This window comes from Coffea arabica, chromosome 10c (genome assembly GCF_036785885.1).
Source record: "Coffea arabica cultivar ET-39 chromosome 10c, Coffea Arabica ET-39 HiFi, whole genome shotgun sequence".
NCBI classification, from domain to species: Eukaryota; Viridiplantae; Streptophyta; class Magnoliopsida; order Gentianales; family Rubiaceae; genus Coffea; species Coffea arabica.
In genome coordinates this window covers 3247081-3265163 of record NC_092329.1, presented here as the reverse complement: position 1 = coordinate 3265163, position 18083 = coordinate 3247081, and the positions used below count along the sequence as shown (strand labels likewise).

At 37.5% G+C, this 18083-nt stretch overlaps 3 protein-coding genes across 7 annotated transcripts; 2 read left to right on the top strand and 1 right to left on the bottom strand.

Annotated features, from left to right (window-relative positions):
- Nucleotides 1-303: 303 nt before the first annotated feature.
- On the bottom strand, nt 304-3676 carry LOC140016321 (low-temperature-induced cysteine proteinase-like). Its single transcript, XM_072069849.1, has 5 exons — nt 3092-3676; nt 2112-2347; nt 1868-2008; nt 1352-1783; nt 304-693 (listed from the first exon to the last, which is right to left on the bottom strand). The coding sequence occupies exons 1-5, from the start codon at nt 3516-3518 to the stop codon at nt 604-606; spliced, it is 1326 nt and encodes a 441-aa protein (XP_071925950.1). The 5' UTR covers nt 3519-3676; the 3' UTR covers nt 304-603.
- Nucleotides 3677-6243: 2567 nt separating this feature from the next.
- Nucleotides 6244-10429, top strand: LOC113713525 (uncharacterized). Of its 4 annotated transcripts, none has more exons than XM_027237261.2 (7): nt 6244-6460; nt 7829-7970; nt 8513-8660; nt 8740-8815; nt 8903-9014; nt 9199-9290; nt 9743-10429. In XM_027237261.2, the coding sequence occupies exons 2-7, from the start codon at nt 7925-7927 to the stop codon at nt 9785-9787; spliced, it is 519 nt and encodes a 172-aa protein (XP_027093062.1). In that variant the 5' UTR covers nt 6244-6460; nt 7829-7924; the 3' UTR covers nt 9788-10429. The 4 variants fall into 4 exon arrangements, with proteins under 4 accessions (XP_027093062.1, XP_027093061.1, XP_027093060.1 ...); XM_027237260.2 differs by having other exon boundaries at nt 6244-6666; nt 9386-10429; XM_027237259.2 differs by lacking the exon at nt 6244-6460 and adding an exon at nt 6467-6666.
- A 962-nt stretch (nt 10430-11391) lies between these two features.
- LOC113713360 (probable GTP-binding protein OBGC2) lies at nt 11392-17318 on the top strand. Of its 2 annotated transcripts, none has more exons than XM_027237078.2 (10): nt 11392-11778; nt 12292-12764; nt 12906-12997; nt 13204-13287; nt 14301-14378; nt 14593-14793; nt 14919-15026; nt 15528-15602; nt 15729-15922; nt 16836-17318. In XM_027237078.2, the coding sequence occupies exons 1-10, from the start codon at nt 11669-11671 to the stop codon at nt 16936-16938; spliced, it is 1518 nt and encodes a 505-aa protein (XP_027092879.2). In that variant the 5' UTR covers nt 11392-11668; the 3' UTR covers nt 16939-17318. The 2 variants fall into 2 exon arrangements, with proteins under 2 accessions (XP_027092879.2, XP_071925034.1); XM_072068933.1 differs by having other exon boundaries at nt 11393-11778; nt 12304-12764.
- Nucleotides 17319-18083: the final 765 nt, after the last annotated feature.

Genomic DNA, 18083 nt, shown 5'->3' with positions numbered 1-18083 from the left:
TGGCAGACGTGTTAGCACCATTCATCCCAGGAACACAATTGGTTTAAACTTGGAAGTTACTGGTGAAATGCAGGAAAATTCCTTATCTAGTGGCATAAGGCCTATCAAAATGCTCCTTTAAAGACCTCATCAATACCTATCACAAGAAGAAAAGATTAAGGAATGATAATTACGTTACAGATCCCAGACATTCTTGTCATTGCCAAAGATACCACACTCGATCTTAAACATATTAATATCCTGTAAATAAAACGTATTGACAACCAAAGCCAGATGCCTTGTGTTGGCAGCGTACGACATCAGTAGGAGAAGCAGATGCATTTCAAGGCAATAAGATTATACACAGATGAAGCTCCCAACAAACTAAACTCAAATCTCTCGGATGAAATCCATTCTTTTTTACAGTACCAGAGTGAAATCAGGAGCTTCTTATATGAGGTGCAACGAATGACGAGCACCAACTCTACTCAAGATTCAGTGGTAAATACAGCTATACTTCAGTATGTAAAACATTATGTAACTTCAAAGTAATTCAGTACACATTTATGAAAAGCTTATATCTGGTACTGATACATGCTACAAGAAGGCACTATTAGACTACTTCTAGTTCGCAAAGAGGGAACTCCAATCACCAAATTTTCCGGAACGGCCTCCATTCTTGAGCTGTTTAACTAACGTGGAATTCCCCATTCTCTGCAATCACATTTACACCTCTGTCAGATAAATCAAAGAATAAAACTGCAGCGAGTAATCATGTCAGGCATTGCAAATAAGATGGAAGCTGCTTTACAGCATGATAAAGCTGCTTCTATTGAACAAATGCAATGAAGAAGGTAAACTTAGAGCAATCAAAAAGTGTCAGTACCAATGATTATGGTGGCAGTAAAGAAAGGGACAGGATTTTATCACAAGTATGAACATTTGATAAGGCCAGGAGACATCGAAAAGCACAGAAGTGTAATCAATGTCTATGCTACCAAAGGGTGCGACAGTTGCACAACAAAGTAGCTTCAACTGTACTTAAAGATATCAACTAAATGAAATGGGTTGCAATGACATAATTGAATAATGAACCGGATGACGTCGATCTGGGAATGAGTTATGGAGCAAAACTTGAGAATCTCAAGTTAATGATCCACAATAGCTAAGCAGACTTGTTCATCCATTGAGAAAAGTTCAAAAAACTCTCTCCAAGCCTTTAATTTTCTAGCATTCTGCTGCTAATGAATTCAAGGCCTCATCAACCGGATTCTATATGGATGACAGTGTTGCCTTTTCTGCATTAGTGGATGCTAAGCCAGGACACTTGTACTCATTTTAAGCAAGTGGATATGAAGAATTTAAAACGTACCCTGAGACACAAATTCCTTTTGGTGTCACAAATTGGATAATCATGAGGGCAACAGTGAAGACGGTCCTTACAGCAGACAGCAGATTCCAGATCACAACACTTCCATGACAAGCATAAACCCAGAAATTCCATTGAACAGCAGCAGGTTTCACCTGCAGGGCAGGAGGAGAAGAGGCTACATTTTGTGGGACCTGGAGGAGGGGATGGTGGAGGATTGAGGCTACTTTTAGTAGGATAGGATGCCATCATGTTAATCCCACATACACCTGCTGAATTGCCAGAATTTCGAATTATGTGAATATAACCATTTATTCCCCAACTTGTTCCCCACGAATTCTTCACGATCCAGTAATCCGCGCCATTTTTAGAATCATAACCAACAATCAAAACAGCATGGTCCAAAGAGGTAGAGCATGGCCCTGTAAATATCCCCTGCAACATAGTTTTAGAACAGATTATAATTTGGTTTCACCTGGAATTTAGTAAAATGTGATGGAATTTGATAGAAGCACCAACCCCAGAGTATAACTGAAATCCTCTTTCACTGCCACATATCCCAACACTCACAGGTTGTGCTGCTACAGCTTGTAGAAGCTCTTGCTCATTATTTGGTGGTACATCTATGTAACCATCTATACTCACAACACGTCTTTTCAACTGAAATGGTGAATAACAACTGGTTGTCAAGCTAGCTTTGGATGTCAGAAGATGTATGAGAAATTCTAAACTCAAGATCAGATAGAATGCAGAAACTAGAAACCTTGTTACTGTTGCATGTCCCGTCCCGACCTTTAAAAGGGTAATCCTGTTCAGTGTCAATTCCACCATTTTTTACAACAAATTCATAGGTATAGTCCATGAGTCCACCATTGCAGCCATTGTTATAAGATCTATCACAGTCAATTAACTCCTGTTCAGACAGGCTTACTAAAGATCCAGTGACAATCTCATTGATACCTTCAATTGCACCGGTAGCTGAAAATGCCCAACATGCACCTAAATAACATAACTAAGAAGTGAGCAGGACTATGGCAGTTGATAGGTAAGAAGATCAATTGGAGTTCCCTCAAGTAAAAATCAAAAGATAAGGCAGAAATTCTCATCCTTAATCACAAATTCTAAAAATGGAAATTGAAGCTACTACTACTTTATGTACATTTTTCTAGCCAAAACTTCTCAAGAATCAGAAGACATGGAATTCAAGATCCGAATTCAGAGAAAGCTCTCAGTCACCATCAGTGCAATACCCAGTTAAATTTTTTCACCAGCCAAATGAAGTTCCAAATTTCTAGACAAAGAATAAAACTTTGCTGAAAAGCTTGAGGTACAGATCAGGAGTTACTCTGACAATTCCTACAGAGTTGCTACTTGGGTCACTTCCGTCCACTTCTTTCATACTAGATTTGTTTGTTTAGTTGCTACTTAGATCTAGATTACTACTTCGTCTTTTTCATCATTCTGGAAAAGGCTAACCGCTCTCCGCATATACACAGACTTCGACCAACAAACTAAGTACAGGTGATCAACAAATCAAATACCAAATGAAGCCAAAGGTACCGTGCATAGACTAGTAAATTGAAAAAAAAAAAAAACATAAGCATACCATCTTCAAACAACCCCATAATTTTAGATAAAGAGATAAAGACTGAAACTTTGTATCTCAACAAGATCATGATAAGATGAACACAACTCTGGATATATGGGAAAGAAAAAACTATACAAGAAGAAACAATCACATACCACAGCTTCCCTGGTCTTTGACATTGGTGACAGTTCCTTTATTCCTCCAATCCAGGGATGAAGGGATATCATATTTACCAACAGCACCAGAAGCTCCAATTGATGATGACCCACGATTCAATCTAATCAAACCATCGGCAGAAGCCGAGAAACCCAAATACTTAGCTTTGAACTCATGGTGAGTGAGATCGGCAAAGGCGTTGAGGGAGAGGGTGTATGTGGAATTTGCCAAACTGTTATGTTTTGTAACATAGTCATAGTTGTCTTCAAAGACTCTGAGTCTGTACTGTTTTTCTTCCTCAGAAGGATAAGTCTTCCCATGTTGTTTGCACCAATTCTCAAAAAGATCAGCTGTGAGTGAAGATTTGCATATGGGCGGATGAAATACTAGCAAAACAACCGTCAAATACGACCAAAACCAACTCATTCTTCTATTTTGGGAAGAATGATGGAAGGAATTAAGATTGTGATTTTCTCAGTTCTTGAGTTTGGAGACACTAACGATTGATTCTCCTCGGAATGTGGTGGAACCAAGGAGCTGGAGAAACATACGCCTTTTTTATTATTGGTTGGATTTTTGTGCCTAGGAAAGTTCCAGTTTGCCGCGACCAGCAGGGACATAAGGGGATGACCACACACAAGTGTACAGCAGATAACTGTACTGATCAGTCGAAGTCAATTGGTCGAATCCAACCATGAACCTTTTTTTCTTCGTTTGTGGTAATTCATGCTAACAAATGATTCCCTCATTTTGGTGGTTACTCAATTGAACACGTCTTTCTCGTAGGGCACCCAATAAAGAAAAAATCATCTATCGAACGAACCATGCATGTATTAAATCTAGATAATGACTTTTCAGTTTTTCTGCTGCTCGAGAAGTTACTAGGTGTTTTTCCTTCTTCTGTCTCCACCTACCCGTTACCCAGTGTTTTGTCTTCTTTTCTAGCTGTTACCATACACACCACACGGGTGGAATAACTCAAAACTTGCGCCGAAAATTGAATGCTATATCAATTAGCATTTACATTTACCTTAAAATTTCAACCAACCAAGTTAATATGATTGATTTTCCTATAGTTTCTGAGAATTTTATAGCCCTATAGGTTTTCATATGTTAAGTTCCTTTCATTTTTGTTTCTTCTCTTAGGTAATCTTTTTACCTTCCACTAATATCACCTCATAGCTGCCATTGACTTCACTAGAAGAAATGGAAAACCTGCAACCAGCCAAAGTTGCCGAAGGCCATACTGGTAGTACAAAAGTCATTAGCTAGCTTAGAAAAAATATCGGACTGACTTTCTTTTACTACGATTTTCACCATTCTAACATGTTGAAAGTTTGTGGAGCATGGCATGGCATAATGAATATGTTAAGGCAAAACCTGAATGTGTCACATAGGTTAAAGTAACCTGAGTGTGTTACAATCTAGAACCTATTTGCCTCAACAAAAGCTATGGTTTTGTTTTTTTCCCTTAGATTCGTGTGCTGATCTTTTCGCATTTCACTGATAATCTAATTTAATATTTAAATTTAATGGGTTCAAAATTTATGTTTAGATGTGTTAATCGGATTCACGTGTTGATATGTTCAAACGTATATGATAATAACGAATATAAACTCTTAATTAATTAAATGGCTCTGCATTGCTTAAGCAAATCTTACTTAAATAAAAAAAATAGAACGTCTTAATTAATTAAATTTAAATGCCTCTAAATTATTTAGACAAAACTTACTTAAAACAACAAGTGATAAGTTGTTTATTTATCATTTAACGCACAGTACTCTCAAATATTAATATTTCAATACTTAATAATTTAGTAACTTAACAAATTCAAATTTCACTTCAGTTTTTATCAAATGCATATTGAGTCACAGCCAACTAAACAATCATATTGAGTCCACAAGTGCCTCCACGTGACATGAGGAGCTTGTCCAAGGCTATTATACTCTATTCTATTCTATTTATTTATTTTTATTGAAGACTCTAAACCTTGAGAGAGATGGTTGAACCTACCCATATATTACACTGTGAAATTAAAGTTCTCATAAGATATACATCAAAATATTTACAAGTGCTCAAAACTTTGGCTTGATAAAGAAATGTAATGAAAGAGATAGAAGAAATAGAACGAATAGAACCTCAAAATCAAGAAACAGAAGAACGAAAAAAAATCCCTTTTTTCCTTTCGAGAAGAACAAAAGAAGGTAATTTCATTGCAAAGATGGCTAGAAATCATCCAACACGCACAATTGGAAACTAAAATAAAAAATGAAAAAATTATGGATTACGTTAGCACTAAAGCCCATTTTTTTTTTTTTTTTTTTTTTTTGTCGACGGAGTGGATGTTCGGGTCAAGTCCGTAAAGGCGGTCCGACTAATCCCACTCCGGCCCGGTCCAGCGCCCCAACCAGACCTAGCATGTTAGATGCACGGAGAAGCCGATATTGCTGCGGAGGTTCGACCCCAAGACCTGACGGTCCCGAGGAAAAGGCGCCAACCACCAGCCCATTCACGTGGGGGACTAAAGCCCAATTGCCCACGAAAAAATGTAGGGGAATCTAAAGTTCATGGGCTATTTTGTAACAATCCAATGTCTAAATTAATCATCTGGGCTCTTTCAAGGTACATTTATTTGCCCAATGGTAAGGAAAAACCACTTAACCAGCAAGGAGGGTAGACGGTGCAAAACAGCAAATTTGATTTTCTTTTATTAATGGGATAATTTCACAAACCTCCCCTAAACTTGTTCAATCATCCTTGTCAAATCATACCGGTCACAAAAATGGTGCCAAATTTCTTCCTCAATTGGTGCCTTTCTGTAACGGACTATTGATCAGCTTAATTAGACATCAAATTTCTATTATTCTAGTTAAATGTAATTAATTAATTCAGATGCATTTGTTCCCCATATTTACGTTAGTCATTAGTCCCAAATTCATAGGACGAAGCGGTAATTTCAGCTATCACAATGTAAGCAAAGGGCCTCAAATCTCTATTAGGGGAGGTTAGCGAAATTTTTAAAACTTCAAGGGGTGTCAGTGTAAGTATTAGAAACCTCAGGGGAGGTTTGTGAAATTATCCCTTTATTAATTGCGGTTCTCCCACGAGGGAGCATATAAAAATGCGAGTCCAGTGTCATATTTCCTAAAAAAACCTAATTCTGAATCTCTGATCCTATAAAAGTTAATTCTTTTTCATACCAGTATTTTTTTTTCCAGTGCAAATCCTGTGCCCAAAACTATGCTTTAAAGTCTGAAATTGTTATAGTCACCGTCTACCTGGAAAGATCGATCTTTAGCGCCCCTTCCTGGTTAATCAAAAAAGGCCAAATTTCCTAACCATGGACCAGCGTCTACCAGCAGGATACGGTACGTCAAATACGCTGAAGCTATGAGACACGTATCTCTGCCACGCCACGCTATTCTTCATATTTAAGCACACAAGGAAATACGCTACGAACATCCTTTTCTTTTTTTCTTTTTTTATTTCCCTTAAAAACAGCAGCATAGATTCTCCGGATAATATCTTGTCGGTGCCAATTATGGATATTGATCCTCGGCAATACGAGAATGTCGTAAGCTCCGCTTGTTTTCCTCAATCTGGGTTTATCCTATTTCTCTCGATTTTTTTTTTAATTTTTGAATTTGTCATTGATGTTGACTTTCTGAACCAACTCGAATGAGCAAGGGTTTGTCAGTTTTGATTTTAATTTGGGTTTTGGAAATTAATTGTGGGTCTTTTCCTCGGAGCCCAGCAAAAGTATAACAAAGAAAATTATAAGGTACGAGGGTTTTGGAGAACTACATGTTTGTCTTTGGGAAAATTTGTGTCATGCAATGTTCAGCAGCAAGTTGAATTTTTTTAAAAAGATGGTTTTCTTCTCTTCTTCTTCTTCTTGTTTTCTATCGTATTAATCGAGGGAGACCGGAGGGAGTAGACGTGGTTAGTTACTGGAAGATCAGTCTGGAATAAGAATCACTGTACATTGTTGAATTGGATTTTTGGTAAACTGATTGTTTTTTTAGTATTTAAACTGTTTAATCATTGATTGAAGTAAAAGAAAAAAGGATAAATTGTGCAAAGGGAAATTGGACCATTTTGGCTTTTAGCTTTTGCTCCCATGGTCAGGTGAGGAATATACTGATATCGTCTTTGTTTGACATGATCAGTTGTAACTCTTCATTATACCTGTCTCGTTGTGGAGTTTTGGATATTGTTATAGTAAAGTGATGCTTTTGACATACACTTGGACAGAAGATAGAGAAGTTCAAAGGCATGTACTTTCTCAATTGTGATACATTTCAATGTTGATAGGAAAATCTACCAAAAAAAAAAAAAAGGGAATGTGGTAGGAATTAAACGCGGTTAACTACTAATTTATGCACTTCAGGCTTGAAACTTGCTCAAACTGCTAATAGTTAAAAGGCCTTCTTGTGATGCATTACTTTTTGGAATTTATTTTTGCCTATGTTCTTGTTATCTGTCTGTAATTTTAGTCTTTTGCATTAACATCTTAACTATCCATGACTTCATGTTTATCTTGGATGAAACATACCTCTGGAGGCACTCTTCAGTTTGACCTGTTGGCCTTAATCGTCCCAAAGTCTTCTGAGCAGTGTTGATCCCATAGATGTTAATTCCGTACACAATAAAGATCAAAATAGAGTCCTGTTGCTCGTTTATTGAAAAAACTCTATGACGCTCTTCAACTTCAATTTTGCATGCCTTTTTGACAGGCCATTAATGACAGTGATATCCACAACATTGTCCTGTCATATCTTGTCCACAATTGCTTCAAAGACACTGTGGAATCTTTTACTTCCTCAACTACAATGAGGCAGTCAGTTGATCATCTCGAGGACATGGAGAAAAGAAAAAGTAGGTGTTTATCTTTAATTACCAATAGATAGAGTAATATTTGTGAAATGAGATCTATGATTCTTAATCGTCTCAAATTTGAAAGCTTGTGGTAAATCTGTTAAACCTGATATTCTGAATTGGCATATTTTGGAAATGTATCCTGATAATATTTTTCGTGTGTCATCTTCTTTAATAGTTTTTATTTGGCATGATAATATTTTTCGTCTGTCATCTTCTCTAATAATGTATGAGGTGGCTAATAAGTTTGAGGTATCAAATAGTAATCAGTTCTGGACCTACTGTCAAAGTTAATATTTGTTGGTGACTTGCTTTCCCTTTGAAGAACTAGTGGTCAGAAGCTGATGTTGGAGGATACATGGTGGATTGTAGTTCTTTGAATGGCGTAAGAAGTTAGATTAGAGTTCTACAAGCCAGCTTTTTGTGCAGTTTTCTTGAGTGCATTGTGTCCTGATTATGAGTTTGCTGTATCATATTTATTGCGGTTTCCCACATCTTTATATGGCATAGTTAAGTGATGATCTTGCAAATTTTTTGCTCAGAAATATTTCATTCTGCATTAGAGGGGAATGCTTTGGAGGCCATTGAGTTGACTGGACAGATTGCACCTGACTTATTGGAGAAAAATAAGGACTTACATTTTGATCTTTTAAGCCTTCGTTTTGTTGAACTTGTGTGCTCAAGGAAATGGTGAGCAAAGTTGCATGGTCTTTTCTGACTTGCGTTGTGTCTGATCATCTTCTTGGCTAAACTTCTATTTCTATGGCAGCACAGAAGCGCTTGGATTTGCTCAATCAGAGTTGACTCCTTTTGGGAAGGTGCAGAAACACCTGAAAAAACTTGAGGTATGTTCATAAGCTAGCTGAGTTATCTTCAAATTTACCTTTCAATTGCCAGCTTGCTTTCAGGTTACAAACTGATTGTTGATTCAGGATTTTATTGCTCTACTGGCATATGAAGAGCCAGAGAAATCCCCAATGTTTCATCTTCTAAGCTCGGAGTACCGGCAGCATGTTGCAGATAGTCTAAATCGAGCCATTCTTGGTGTGTTTCTTTTAAATACTGTTTGCCTCTTACTAGTGCATTCGTGGCAAAACTTTTCTGTGTTTTTCTCCTGGAAATTATTTTTGCTTAAACATGTCTATATACCTAATTCCTATAGCTTCAAATTTATAATGCTTTTAATTCTTATGTTTGTTTTCCACTGCTTGACTTATTTTAATGCCAGCACACGCCAACCTGCCGAGCTATTCTGCATTAGAAAGGCTAGTACAGCAGATGACAGTTGTTAGACAATGCTTGGGTGAAGAGTGTGGAAAGGTTTGATGTTACACATGGTTTCCTCTTTCTTTTTGTTGATTAATTTGTGAAGTTATGCTTAAGGTTTACTTGTTTCATTTTCTAACAAATGACAGTTTGATGATGCAAAACGAATTTAGAAAGAGCAAAAAGAAGAGAAAGGAAGCAAGGGCATTATATTAGAAGGATTTGCATGGTTCACTTGTCTCATCATCTTAAATTGTAATATTCATAAATGTGGATTGCCCAAGTCTCATTGAGAGGAAACTGCATAATGGTAGAGTGGCAATTGAGGCTAGTAGAAACGTCATTTGATGTAGGATTTAGGTGAAGGTTGAATATTTTGGTTGCTCAGTGTGTAAGGAACATACAATAATGGAGTACCCTCTATTCCTTGCTTTGTAGTTTTTGCACGTTTAGTTATTCATCCTGGGCTCAAATTCTGTATGACTAATTTTTCTCTGAATTCCTAGGAAGGGCATCCGCCATTTTCTCTCAAGGACTTCGTAAAAAGCTAGTTGAACAGTTTGCCTTGCAGTGGAAGATGCAGTATGAGTCAGGATAAAGTTGCCATGCATATGGTTCTTGTTGATCTCGAGTTAATGGACATCTTGCAGATTTGCAGTTATATGGCAATTGCATGGCTTCTGTAGTTTTGTTGTTCGAATGCGAGGGTTCTTCAGTAAAAAGAAGTTTACAATGCAGTAACCTTCTCCTTCCAGCCTCTGAAACCAATTTTCTTTTCCCTCCTGAAACATGGCTACCTTCATCTGGATTGATGAAGGCAAGGCCCCAGGGATCGGTGGCTTTTACTTGTTCCTGACTATATAGCGGTGTAGAGCTGTGGGATGTGGTTTTGCCTAAGGATTGCTGGTATAACAGATTCAATCAGATTTTAGTTGTCTTATCTCCTCTTTGCTTGAACGATTTAGGTGCTGTCCCAGGTTACCAACGAGAAGTTCTGTGAAAAATGGGCGGAGGCATTGCTATTTTCAATCGAGCAAATTCAGCTATAGAGGAATATTTGTTTTTGTTAAATCGTTTTGTTGTATATTCTGTTCAATAGGTGAGTAGTGTTTATCTCTGGTGATGATTTTTTCTGCATTTTCACACTCTTTTGAACTCGATGAATCTCTGCAAAAGGAACGTCTTTACCAGTTTACGTGGGCTCACCTTTAGATAGGGAAAAAATAAGGAGCAACAACGAGCCCTAGTAAACCAACTACCTCTAGAGTAGTTGGCCACCATATGTCTCGTGAGGTGGGATGTTAAGGGTTGAAATCTTGTCTTTTATAAAAATTGTTATTTAATGTGGCTTTTCTTAAATTCATATGGACTTCCGTGACTCTGTTGGGTTACCTTTAAAATGAGTTAGATTAGAACATGGAGTAGAGGTAAATGATGAAAATTGATTAAAAAAAAAAAAGGACAATGAGTCCTAGCAGGATAACAGACCCTGTAGCAACCCGCTAGAACAGGTTTCTTTAGTATTGCAAAGGGCTCCTTTATGAATCTCTTGGACTGCCACCACTATTTATCCCCAATCTCTCTTCACCACAAATTCAACCGGCGCATTTCCTTCGCCTCCTGCTTCCCCTAATCTTCTCCGGAACCCTGATGGGTGGCACGTCGTGTGCCTATAGGCTGTGGATTATTTTGTAATCCTTTTAATTGCAGAATGCACTCAACGACAAGTCTGATTCATCCAAAGTTTCATTTGAAGTGTTAATTTTGATAAATGTCTACCAGAAACAATTTGAGTTAAAGACCAAAAGTTAAAAAAAAAAAGAAAAAAAAAGAGACAATCCCACAGCAATTGGGTGGATACGAGGAATGGCGGTTTCTTCTGGTGGACTGCAGTGGAAGCCGCGACAGAGTTGCATGTGATGTTCCAACAAGTGAGTTATAGTCTTTTCCTGTTGGCCTAAAAAATATTTATCGGACAAGCCGGTGGCCTATTTCCCTTTACGGACCGAGACGTTGAAATTTTAGGTTATTTACTACTTTTCATTTGATTTGACGTCCTGATCAAATAATTTGCTGATGTATTCTAGACGACGGAAAACGAATCCTTTGGGCTTTCAATTTTGAAGTGAACCCAATATCCAAAGCTGCTCAGTTATCTGGTGTCGTCCCCCTACAAAGACTGGTAGTGCACATTAGATTATCAGAAACGGATAATTGGGCCACAATCTGGGACCAACACCATGCTAACAATCGGTTGAACATAAAACTGAGTGCCCAAGTTTTCTTCCTTCGGCCAAGATTACAGCCCGAATCAGTTGAAGCGGGTCGGGTGGCGACGTATATAACGATGATATATCCTGCCCGCGCAGGTACTTCGTCCTCTCTAATCCAAAAGTACACAAACAAACACAGCAGAGCAGAGGGAGTTGAAGATGCAGTGTTTGGTTTCTCCTCCGCAACGGTCCCTGAATCTAAATTCTCGTAGCAATGAAGCGTGGCTCTCAATTTCGGCTTTCTTTTCCCAACGTCCTCTTCCATATTGGTAAGCTAAAGCTCTTATCTTTTTCACTAATATTCGCTATTATCCGCTGCTTCCTGATTTTACTAGTCCAACTTTTGCTCAACTGCGGATGGCGTTGAGCATCTATATTTTTTTCCCCTCAGTTGGGTGGAGCTGAGGAGTCTTTGGTTCCATTTAAATGTAGAAATTAGTTGTTCTAAAGAATTCTCTGTAGATGCTTCCTTGTACTTGCTTACCCTGAACATGTTACGAATAGTATCTGGAGCTCACTTCCACGGAAACAAGAAATCGTCTGATTGTGGAATGAACCAATTCCGATATTCGGCAGAAATGGGCTTTAAACGTTCGGATTGTATTTTGCAGAAATGGCTCTAGTATGTTTAACTATATAGTTTGCATTGTATTTTGCAAAAATGCGCGCCGATTATTTTGATTGTATTACCTCATAATCAGCGCAGTGCTCTATTACCTGCTTTATTTTGACATTTGTTTGGAGCTGATGTGGGAATCCCTGTCATTTGTTTATTTTTTCAGTGTTTATAACAGGAGCAGGTTTAGAAATGCAAGAGGTCGCGGTCTGAAATGCGCTGTTGCTATAAAAAAGGAGCTTGCTTTGCCTTCCGAAGAAACTTTAATTAGAGAACCACATAAGTACTTTGATCAGGTCATAATAACTGTTCGTGCTGGAGATGGTGGTCATGGTGCAATCCTCAGTATGCCAAATCAGAAACCTCCTCCTAAGTCGAAAGGAAAATTTGATAAAGACAAGAACAGGAAGAAAAGTTCGTACAAAAGGGATTTTGATGGCTCTCTCATCCTCCCTGTTGGTGGCCGCGGTGGAGATGTTGTGATTTACGTTGATGAGAGCAAGGATACATTGTTGGAGTTTCATAGGAAGAGTAGTTTTAAAGCAAAGCGTGGGGGAAATGTTGCTGCAATGGGTGTCTTGACATCTCTTTTGCATGATGGGCTTAACGCACCAGATTTGCGTATTCCAGTACCTCCAGGTATCTTGACAGTAACTCTACATCGCTAACTGTAGAAATTATGGTTCCTCAAAAGGAAAGAATCTAAATATGCTACTTTTTCATCTCACCACAACGAAGATGGTCAATATCCATCTGACGTATTTCTTCTTTATATGGCAGGCACAGTAGTAAAGCACAAGAAAGGAAAATTTTTGGCTGATCTAGCTAATCCAGGTGATCAAGTTCTTGTTGCGAGGGGTGGACAAGGAGGGGTGAGAAACTTATGATCTCAAACATGGCAATGAATGCGTGATGTCCATGCCTCTGTCTTCTTCCATTACTTCAAAAGAGAAATTTTAGTCTGATGATGAAAATATAGTATTTGAGTCTGAAAAGTGGGAAGCAACACCAAAGTTTCTGGATTCTGTTTTTAGTTGTGGTTATTTTTGAATGTTGACGTCCCCTTTTCTTCTGGCAGATTAGCCTATTGGAAATGCCTGAGCATAGAAAGAAAAAGATGATGTTTTTGACTACAAATGTAATGAGAGATGAGAGTGATAAGGTAAATATCAATTTTTTCATGGCCATCTTCTGAACAACCATTTTTTGCACAAATTTGATTGTGTGAAAATTAATTTATGTCAAGAAGAATATTTATGCTTGAAGCAAGCTGCGCAGCATTTCTATGATCAAGTAGTGCTCCCTGCATTTACAAATAATTTGAAAGGGGAATGTTTCTAGATTCTGATCTAACTTCTTCATGTGCTCCATACATGTGAAATTGCAACTTGTGGAAGTAGCCACTTGGTGCCAATGGTGCTCTAAATTGGTCTCTTCCCAGTCATCTCATTCCTGTAACCCCTTGTTTAGGAGGATTCCAGAATGGATATTATTCGACACATCTTGGAATTCTATTAACTCCCCAAAATACCTAGTTGGTACTGAGTTCACCAATGCAATATGAAAAAGAATGGTTGCAGAAACTGAAAAGAATTTTTTTTTTTGGTTGAGGAGTGCCTTGGCATGTATTCATAAGGCAAGCACAGTTATGACAATGTGGTTAAGCTTATCTACATACTAAATTACTAGAATATCATACATGTAGATATCATTGTCCAAATACATACAGAAGCATTCATTCTGAAATTCTCTTCTCTTTATTGCTAATAAATGTATAGATGGCACAGGATCTCTGTGGATCAAGCTTAAATACAAGGGATCTCTTTTTATTGTTCCTAATTTAAGCCCTCATATTAGTATTATCATTATGAGATTAGACAGGCACCTTTCAGCTATTTATCTCATTGAGATGAATTCTCTTGGCTGTACCGACTAAGCATAGTTATTGAATACCCAGACCATTTTGACATGTTGACATGGCTTGGTTACTGACACATTATAGTCTAGAAGCATGATTTAGAATTTTTTGCATTTTAATGATGAAAAGTGAAAACCTGCTTAAATAGCATTAAGGTAAGCTCTTGAAATGGGAATCTTTGCCTAGTTAAAATAGCGTCCTAGTCCTGCATTTTCATACATTGACAAACTTTTGATCTCATTCACAGCACCTTGCAGGTTTTAGTTTTTGGTCAGCCAGGAGAGGAGGTTAGTTTGCAGTTGATATTAAGAGTGGTAGCAGATGTTGGTCTTGTGGTAAGTATTTCTTTACCCTACTTATCCTGGTTTATACTTAGCTTCTCCGTTTGCATGAGTATAGCTTGGGTGATGCACTCAACAATCAAGTAATATATACTTATTATCTGGCGACATCATTGTTCCTTTGAATTAACTGATTGTCCGTTTTGCAGACCAGCGTGTGGTCTGAGTTTCTCCTGTCTGAGAATTTGTTCCGTCTTTTGATTTTCAGGGACTCCCAAATGCTGGAAAATCCACACTATTAGCATCCATTACACTAGCTAAGCCTGATATTGCTGATTATCCCTTCACAACATTGAAGCCAAACCTTGGACGCCTTGATGGTGACCCTAGTTTGGGTGCGCAGCAATATTCATCCGAAGCAACTCTGGCAGACTTGCCTGGACTTATTGAAGGTGCTCATCTAGGGAAGGTAAATTGGATATTACAATCTCGTGAACACATTAATGGTTTGGCATTGCCTTACATTAGGATTATAGCTATGATTGAATTCTTCATTAATTTCACTAGACTTATCAAAGGTTTGTCAATTTTCAGGGTCTTGGTCGCAATTTCTTGAGGCATTTGAGGAGAACTAGGGTGTTGGTCCATGTTGTTGATGCAGCTTCAGAGGACCCTGTGGCGGATTATAGAACGGTAAAAGAAGTATGTGTCACTAGCTTCAACCATTTCTTCTTTGTTATTTTGTTCGCAACTGTTTCTCCTGAAAGTTTTTCTTCTCTAAGGGATCTTTCATGGACTTTGGTGTAAAAGATGTATTTCTGATGATGGTTAGTGGTCTCAATTTTGTGTTGTCTCCTGGCCCTACTTGCTACCTATTGGGGTCACTAGACATACTCTTTAAAATATACAGGATTCTGATAATAAGCTAGAATTTCCAATGAATGTAAGCATATTAAATCTGCACACGAGGCAAACTGCTTTGCTAATCTTTCTGATACAACTCTAAAATTCTATAGCATGAATCACAAATGTGGACTGTAGATGTATACTTCACAGTTTTATTCATTCTCATGTAAAACAGATTAGGGAAAAAGGATGAATTTTGTGATAACGTATCTAATTGATTCTTCTAAGCAATGATTTTTAGTGATTCTTTCTTTTTTTTTTTTTGATTTTTGATTTTTAGTGATTCTTAATTTGCAGGAATTGCGGATGTACAACCCTGAATATCTTGAACGACCATATATTGTGGTTCTAAATAAGATTGATATTCCTGAGGTACGTAGTTGTAATTGTCTGGAACACGCATTTTTTTATGTCCTCATGTTAGTTATTTCATGATACAACTATGGAATTTTCAAAGTCTTGAGCACAAATATGAAAGTGATTTTGACTGCTTTTTAGGCAATGGAGAGGTTGCCATCATTAGCTGAAGAAATAAAGAGCATTGGAAGTGATACTGGGACTGCAGTTCAATCTGTTTGTGATGATGGAGAGAAAGCTGATGGTCTCTCTTTGGAGATACCTGATAAAGAGCAGAAGATCAAAGGAGTTGAAGATTACCCACCCCCTCTTGCAGTGGTGGGAGTTAGTGTTCTGTAAGTTCAGTATTTGCAATCTTTTCCTTCTCTACTTAGGAGTTAGATTTCATGTCCTTGTGTTTTAATAAATTCTAGATGCTAGACTGATGCAACTGTGTTGAAGTTAACATTTATGTTCTTATTGTGTTCAATATAATTGTGGGACATATCTTAAATGTCTCAACAATTTTACGGATACCTCCAAACTCCAGAAAAAGAAAGGGAAAAATTATTAAATTGTAAAAAGATTGAGAGAGATTTGAAGGAAGAATTAACTCCTTTTAGATTATGATAATCAGGAATTAGATTTGGATTTTTTTTCTTTGTTTTTTGATGCCCAACTGCTATATTAAGTAATCTTTTTTTTTTGCTTTGTTTCTGTATCATGTTTGCACTGTATGCAAGTGCAAATGTATCTGTTGGTCATTGTTTCAACCAACATTGGTTTGGCTGATTTGGGTATATTTTCCTGAGTAGGGCGACTCAGCAATCTTTGCATTCCTTTTCTCGTGTCTAATCTGAATTGCAGTTACATCATGTTTAAATGTGACATTTTGATGTTATCCGGTCAATTGTAGATGGCTTTTCTCCTTGCTTCTATACTCTAAAAATTGTAGAGCATGTGAACCAACTGAAATTCATGTCAATTTGAATAAATTGAATGACCCTGGGATCCAAAAACTGGATAACTTGTATCTAGATCTTGTGGATTTGTTTAATTGTGAAGATATTGGCCTGTCACATGTACAATTTGTTTCCTGGAGTTCTGAATATGGCTGAAGATCTTGTGAAGATGAAAATGGCTGAAGCCAAATACTTTTTATCTTATTGTTGCACTGGGTTAATCTCGAAACCGCAGAATGTGCCTCATGAAATGAAGAACGTAGGCTGGTTCGCGGAGAGTATGAAAGTTGTATATTTGGCTTTGCAGGAAAGGCTTTAAGGTGAACGAGTTATTGACGGAGATACGAGCCGCCTTGCGTAATTGCCAAGTCAAGAACAATGCAGCTTCAGAATTATCCGTGGTGCAATAACATCTCTGATGACTGGTAAAATTAGGATACGTTTTGTCTCCATCAATGCTTCAGAAGCTTGCGCGACGCGACGATATGTGTGCTTGGTGCATTGCTGCGGTGAAGAAACAGCACCGACTCGGTCGGAGCTCGAGGATGTTGGGATGTCCGAAGTTACACTTCAGTCAATTCATGCTGTAAAAATGCCAACACGAGGACGGCACTGATTTTACAAGTGCATGCTTGGCTGCGCCTCTGTTTTCTGGGTCAATTCATGTGGGCGGCTTTGCTGCTTGTTCCTTTTTTCTTCTGTCTCTTGCCTACCTATAGGCTTGTAAATGAAACTAACTTCAAATGTTTGCCATGATTTCCTGGAGGCTATTGAAATACGAATTAGTTGAGATTGTTTTTTTTTTTTCCTTGAAGAATCGACATCGAGAAACCCATTGTGCTGAAATTTTTTGTCAGGTTCTTACTGTAGGTCTACCAAAATTTTGTGTTCGATCACCCAGCAATGAGCTACTGTCTATGTTTCTCCTTTTTGGTTTAACTGCGCAGTGTTTGGGACTTTTCCGCGAAGTTGCACGTTTTTTCTCGATTAGTTTCACTTGCAATCAACAATGGTTTCGTACAGATTTTGCACGTGGTTGCTCTCACTTTGCTATCTATTGCTATATAAAAAATGTATGATAACAATGGTGGTTTTGCACAGATTTTGGTTACTCTCACTTTAGCTATCTATTATCTAAGTATGAAGAGTTTTGATATTGTAAGTTGTAAGCCTTTTTATTTTTGAAGTTTTTGTTGCACACATATACCCTCATCTTTCAATTAGAGTTATTGTATTTTAATTGTCATAGTGATTAAAAATATGAAACATTCCATATGATTAAATCTCCGTAATAATGGTAATGAAAACAAAAAAACTCCCTATTAAAACTATTTAGCGACCCTTATACCCCGTTTCCAATTCTTATATACGTCAAAGATTCTTACCCAAACCAATTTCTTCCTCGAAATAGTGTGACCAATTGCATTAACCACAATTTTAAATTTGTGAAAAATATTAGTATGAAAAAATTGGATGCTCTTAGAACAAAAGAAAAATATATAAGAAGAAAAGAGTCTATATTCATTTGGAGAATCTTACTATGAATATCATGAAA

Bases quoted from the DNA above. Each gene is read 5' to 3' on its own strand.
- LOC140016321 (XM_072069849.1), bottom strand. From the start codon at position 3,518: ATGAGTTGGTTTTGGTCGTATTTGACGGTTGTTTTGCTAGTATTTCAT. The intron at 2,348-3,091 runs GTATGTGATTGT...TATGTTATTTAG, and splicing joins CAAAGACCAGGGAAGCTGTG to GTGCATGTTGGGCATTTTCA. The intron at 2,009-2,111 runs GTTTCTAGTTTC...TCACCATTTCAG, and splicing joins GGACATGCAACAGTAACAAG to TTGAAAAGACGTGTTGTGAG.
- LOC113713525 (XM_027237259.2), top strand. From the start codon at position 6,634: ATGGATATTGATCCTCGGCAATACGAGAATGTC. The intron at 8,661-8,739 runs GTGAGCAAAGTT...TTTCTATGGCAG, and splicing joins CTTGTGTGCTCAAGGAAATG to CACAGAAGCGCTTGGATTTG. The intron at 8,816-8,902 runs GTATGTTCATAA...TTGTTGATTCAG, and splicing joins AACACCTGAAAAAACTTGAG to GATTTTATTGCTCTACTGGC.
- LOC113713360 (XM_027237078.2), top strand. From the start codon at position 11,669: ATGCAGTGTTTGGTTTCTCCTCCGCAACGGTCCCTGAATCTAAATTCT. The intron at 12,765-12,905 runs GTATCTTGACAG...TTTATATGGCAG, and splicing joins GCGTATTCCAGTACCTCCAG to GCACAGTAGTAAAGCACAAG. The intron at 15,027-15,527 runs GTATGTGTCACT...CTTAATTTGCAG, and splicing joins ATTATAGAACGGTAAAAGAA to GAATTGCGGATGTACAACCC.